Source organism: Myodes glareolus, chromosome 4, assembly GCF_982192425.1.
Source record: "Myodes glareolus chromosome 4, mMyoGla1.1, whole genome shotgun sequence".
NCBI lineage: Eukaryota > Metazoa > Chordata > Mammalia > Rodentia > Cricetidae > Myodes > Myodes glareolus.
Window position 1 is genome coordinate 90,406,491 of NC_142029.1, and position 5,482 is coordinate 90,411,972.

The following is a 5,482-nucleotide window of genomic DNA, read 5'->3' on the forward strand; positions in this document are numbered from 1 at the left end:
TGGTCTTGCTCCAAACTCAACCTTAGGGATCTCACTTACAAATTAAACAATCCTAGTTTCACCCATAAAGGAATATGAGAGGGATCCAGGGGCATCCTTTGCCCCCTGGAGCTCTGAAGGAACTGGTTCTGTGAGATGCTTTCCTGAACCTGGGCACTGGTGAAACACCCACTGGCAGCTGTGGAAAGAAGCTCCTGCCCACATCCTGGGAGCAGCTCAGAGCAAACTCTGCAGCCTGCTCTCATTACCCTGATCTCTCCTGAGTTCTTGCAGACCCCTGTTCTGCTGTGTCCTCTGCCAGTTCAGACTGAGATGGGCAAGTTCATGCTCCTTCTTCTACTGCTGGGGGCTTTTACTCTTGTGTTCTTCCAAGGTGAGAGAGTCCTTGGAGGCTGAAACGGGGCAAGGACAGGGACTGAAGACGGCTGGAGTAGACCTGGGATGGTGGCCTGGATAGCTGGGCTGGGAGTGTGTGGGAGCCGAGGGAGATCAAGGTCAGGATTCTGGCACTAGCTGACCCAGTAGGATGGGGATCTTTGTGCTGATTCCACTCTGCACCTGCTGGAGTAAGAGGTCAGGTCTCCCCAGTTCTCCGAGTGAGGTTACTCACTCCCTAGGTAAGAATGAGTTTGTGTGTCCTTGTACATCTATGTCCTCATATCTGCGTGCCTGACCCCCAGTAGCATCTTAAGACCATAGAAGCTGGCTATCATCTATCTGTTGGGAAGAGGACACTGAAGAGATTATCTTAAGCGAGTTTTTCATATCAAGTGCATTGTTTTGATCAGTAGATCTGATTATCAGATGCCTTTGGGGAGAGGGTATACGCTATGAAATGCTGTAAGCTTTGCCTCCCTTCTTTGGTGCCAGGACAATATATATTCCTCGTGCATATTATCTTTTATTACATTCATGTATTTATCTGTGCATGTGAGTGCACATGTGTGTGTGTGTGTGTGTGTGTGTGTGTGTGTGTGTGTGTGTGTGTGTGTACTGAAGCACATGCCGTGGCATACATGTGGAGACCAGAAGACAGTGTCTGGGAGTTGATTCTCTTGCTTTTCCAAGTGGTTCCCAAGGACTGAACTCAAGTCGTCATGCTTGGCAGCAGGTACCTCTTGAACCATCTCACTGGTTCCACGTGTATTTTTAGTTTTGATCTTTGTTTATTTTATTTTTACCATGTCCTGTTACTTTTGTTGCCTTCTCGCTCCTTCTAAAGAGTTTCTCCACAAGTTCTCCCCCTCCTTTTATGTCTCCTTTTTCTTATAAACCACTGAGTTTCATCTGGTTCACTGGCATCAGCAAGGGTGATGGGATTTCAGAAGCTACATCACTGGGGAAAAAAAAACAACTCCCTACCTTGTAGCATGTTAATGGTCAGTAGTTCCTCAGGGAGGCAGGAGACCTCCTAATCCCTCCCCCGGTCCATGATGGGCTGTGGAGTGGTTTGAAACTGTGCAAGTCTTGCACCAATACGCACAGCCGCTACAAGTTCTCGAGTGCGTTGAACGTGGCGTCTCCAGGAGATAACATTTCACAGCATGTTTCCCACCCTCCGGCTTTCACAGTCCTTTCACCTCCTCTCCCACGGTGCCCCCTGAGCACTGTGGGAGCAGTGATACAGACACCCCACTCAGGGCTGCACTCTCAACAGTCACTCATTCTTAGCACTTTGACCAGCTGTGAGCCTCCGCATTGATCACTCATCTCTGACTACATACATAAATTCTAACAGGGTAGCTTGACAAGTCCTTTTAGCAAAACCAACAAACAAACAAAAAACAAACCAAAAAACAAAAAAACAGTAGTAGGTTCTCCCTCAAGAGTTCTGACGCTTTGAGACATGGGATTTTGTCCAGTTTCATGGCATCGGGCACAAAGTTCCTCCAGTGAGGCCGTCTTTAGAGCGAATCAAAGGCAGCTGGTTACCCATATAACCTTTGCTGCACTATTGCACCTCTGAGCACATTTACCTGACACATCAGGAATGTAGCACGTAGGGCTCACTAGTGGACAATGCAATTGATGAATTTTAGCCCCCAAAAGCCTGCCGAGCATTTCTGGCACTGTAACATTAGCCAGCTTGAAGCAAGTTTTCAGATCCTTCCAGTTTGATTTCTTTATGTCCCACAGCTAAAGCATACCGTATCTTCAGCAATGGGGTCTTCCCACCCAGTTCTGATGGGAAAACCAGGACTGCTAGCAATGGCCTGTGCTGTTTGTTTAGGGAACCTCTGGGATCTTCCTGAGCAGTAACGCAGAGGGAGATACCCCACACCGAGCACTGAAGTAACTCAGCGCTAACCCATCTCCTCTGGGAAGCGCTGTCCTCCTATGTGTTGTAGTTTTGTTTAAACTCTTTTTTTTAATTGTATTCTTAATTAGCTTTTAAAAAGTAGTGAGTTTCCATTTTATCTATATTTTTATTTGCTTACAAAGTATTGGGTTTCCATAAGAATTTATCCATATATTCTTAGTTTTACTTAACCTTACCCTCTATCCCTCAATCCCTGTTTAAGTATTTCCAGCCGCAGTATTCTCCTCTATGTGCATGCCACGTATGTTCCACGTTACCATCTCCCTGCTAAGGACCCCATCCACCCAGTGTTCCCTTTCTATTTTCTCTGGCCTCTACAAACACTTTAGATTAAACACACAAATATAAAAATTCAAGGATAGGTTCCATGTAACAGAGAGGCCATATGCTGTTTGTCTTTTGGGGGCTGAGTTACTCAAGACATTATAAGATTTTTTTAGTTTAATCCCTATTTTCCTGTAAATTTCCTTTTTCTATGTAAATGAATGAAATCCATTGCGTTTTTAAACCACATTGTCATTTATTTGTCAGTTTCAGGACAGCTAGGGTGATTCTACTTCCTAACTAATGTGAACAGGGTAGCCATGAGCATGCCAGTATCTCTAAGGCAGTGTATGGTTTGGGGTGGTGTGTTCTAGGAGTCGTAAGTTTGTGCCATGTGATATTTCTGCTTTTAGCTGTTCTAAAAACCTCTACATTGGATTCCATTGGAGCTGTACCAGTTACATCTTCATTGAAAGTGTAAGGGCTTCCCTTTGCTCGAATCCACGGCAGGGCTCATTATCTTTTCTGTTCTCGTCTTGGCTGGTGTGAGAGGATGATCCTAAAGTAGTTTTATTTGTATTTTTCTTGAGAGTAGAAATGTTGAACATGTTAAAAAAATCATATATACTTATCAGTGCTTTATATCCTCCTTTTGAGAGCTTTCTATCCAGCGCCATTTTTAAAACCTGAGTTGTTTGTTTTCTTACTGATTTCTTGAGGGTTTTTTCTTTTATATTTTAGATATCAGTCCTCTGTGTGATACATATCTGGCATAGGTTTTATTAATTCCCTAGGCTGCCTCCTCATTCTTCATTCAACTGGTAATTCCCTTGGCTGGGTTAGATTTTAAGCTTCATGTTTTCCTCCTGCCAGTGACAGGGGCACAACTGCAAACTCTACCCGCAGCGGCCTGTGAGGCACGCTTCGGAGACTGCTTCCCTGGGCAAAACTGGGATTTGGGGCTTGAAGAAAGAAATTAATTTCAGGATAAATCAACAGTGGATATTTTAAAAAAATGGGAAAAGGGGTGCTGAGACTGAGAGAGAGGTGTAAGGCATGTGTAGGCTTCTCAAAGGAGAGACACCTTTTCCTACAGACACATAGCGGGACAGGGCAGCCATGCGGCTACTTCTCTAAATAGTATACTGCCTCCCTTCTTTGTAACGGTGCCAAGTATTCATAATAAGGTTAAGGTTTTTTTCTCAGTAAACAAAGTTGGAAGGTGGATTTATGGAAGGTACCATTAAGATCCAGAGAAAGGGGGGCTGCATGAGGAAATCCTGGTTATATGTCACCATCGCCTAAGTAAGCACAATTGTCCATAACACCCTTGATTGAGATGTCTCTTGGAATTTATCATCTGACACTAAGCAAACAATTTGTTCATTACCTTTGACAAGATATCTTGCGAAAAACACATATTGTGCCTGTGGTCATTCATCTGTATCAGTGTAATCAGAATTCTCCACCTTTCTCGGGGGTACAATCAGGTCAGATCGTGGGGAGACAGCTTATCCCTGTCTTGGGGTTTTCTCTCTGTGTCACCATAAGGCCACAGTTTTTATCTTGTCTAGGTTCCATTTGTGGATTGTTGACATTATTGCCCTAGGGACTGGAGTCCTTCCTGTTCAGGAAGCCCTCACCTACGCCTATTTCTTGGAGTCTACCTCCTACTTTTTCTTCTAGCAGGTTCGCTTTCACATCGAGATCTTTACTCAGTTTGGAGCTGATGTCTGTGCAAGGTGGGAGAAAATGGTCTAGCTAATTCTTCTACATGAAGGTATCTGGTTTTCTCTGAAACATTTGTTGAGGATTCTGTCTTATCTCCAATGTGTCTTATTGATACCTTTGTCAAAAACCCGTGTTTGTAGTTATATGGCCATGTATCTGGGCCCTTTATTCTGTTCCATTGATTTGCAGGTCTAATTTTGTGTTAGTCCCATGATGTTATTATTACTATTCTCATGCTTCAAAAAGAACTTTAGGTGTCAGATTAACTTAGATACTTTAATACATTTGTGCACAACAATGTTGGATACAAAAGATGACCTATCACTTTATTTCCTATGCAATCAACACTGTGGTGTCAAAGTCTCAGCTTCTTAAGGAAGCCAGGGACCCAATTTGATGCAATATATCAGAACCTGAAGTCGCATGAGGAAAATTCCTAAGGATTCTACTCTTTCTCTCAATGCCTTAATCCTCAAGCATTGGTAATCGCTTCAGTTCTTTGCTCACCCTTCACATCTGCTTTCCCTAGCTCAAGCGACAGTGTGCATGGTCTGCAAGTCTTTTAAAAGAGGACACTGTCTGGTAGGCAAGAGCAACTGCACTACGAAATACAGTCCTCGATGCAGAACCAGGAATTTCTTCATATTCTCAGAAACAGGTAATGTGTTCCATCCTTGCTAAGAGGTTAATGTATTCCTGCTCTGGAAAACAGGGTTGGTATTGGTGGAGAAAGTCTCACTGTGAATGCCAAGTGATGTTTGGGGCACTAAGTCTAAATGCTTTTTTTCTTCTAGGTAGATGGATCCACAATCACACCGAACTTGACTGTTCTGATGAGTGTTTGACTGAAAACATATATTATGGAAGTTTGAAGATTTCTGTCTTTTGCTGCAAAGGTGAAGATTTCTGTAACAGATATGTTGGCCAAGTAGTGAATAAGGACTTCAACTAACTGCCAGTTCCTTCAGCAATAACAACCATGTCCCTGTACCCTATTTCCTCCTCTAGTCATCTCTCAATTTCCCTCTGTGTGTTCAGCATGAAATAAACTTCTTATAAGATCGTACCCTTCTGGTTATTCAAAAAAAGGTGGAAGGGCCACGCATTCAGCTTATAGAGTGTTCTTTGTGTTTGACCAGAGCACCTTGCCTTTCTAAGCTGGAACAC

General features: G+C 43.4%; 1 protein-coding gene across 1 annotated transcript; it reads left to right on the forward strand.

Moving 5' to 3' along the window:
• Positions 1-312: 312 nt before the first annotated feature.
• Positions 313-5,267, forward strand: LOC148122393 (prostate and testis expressed protein 2-like). Its single transcript, XM_087905944.1, has 3 exons — positions 313-373; positions 4,845-4,973; positions 5,110-5,267. Exons 1-3 carry the CDS (start codon positions 313-315, stop codon positions 5,265-5,267), a joined length of 348 nt encoding a protein of 115 aa, XP_087762070.1.
• The last annotated feature ends 215 nt before the right edge of the window (positions 5,268-5,482 follow it).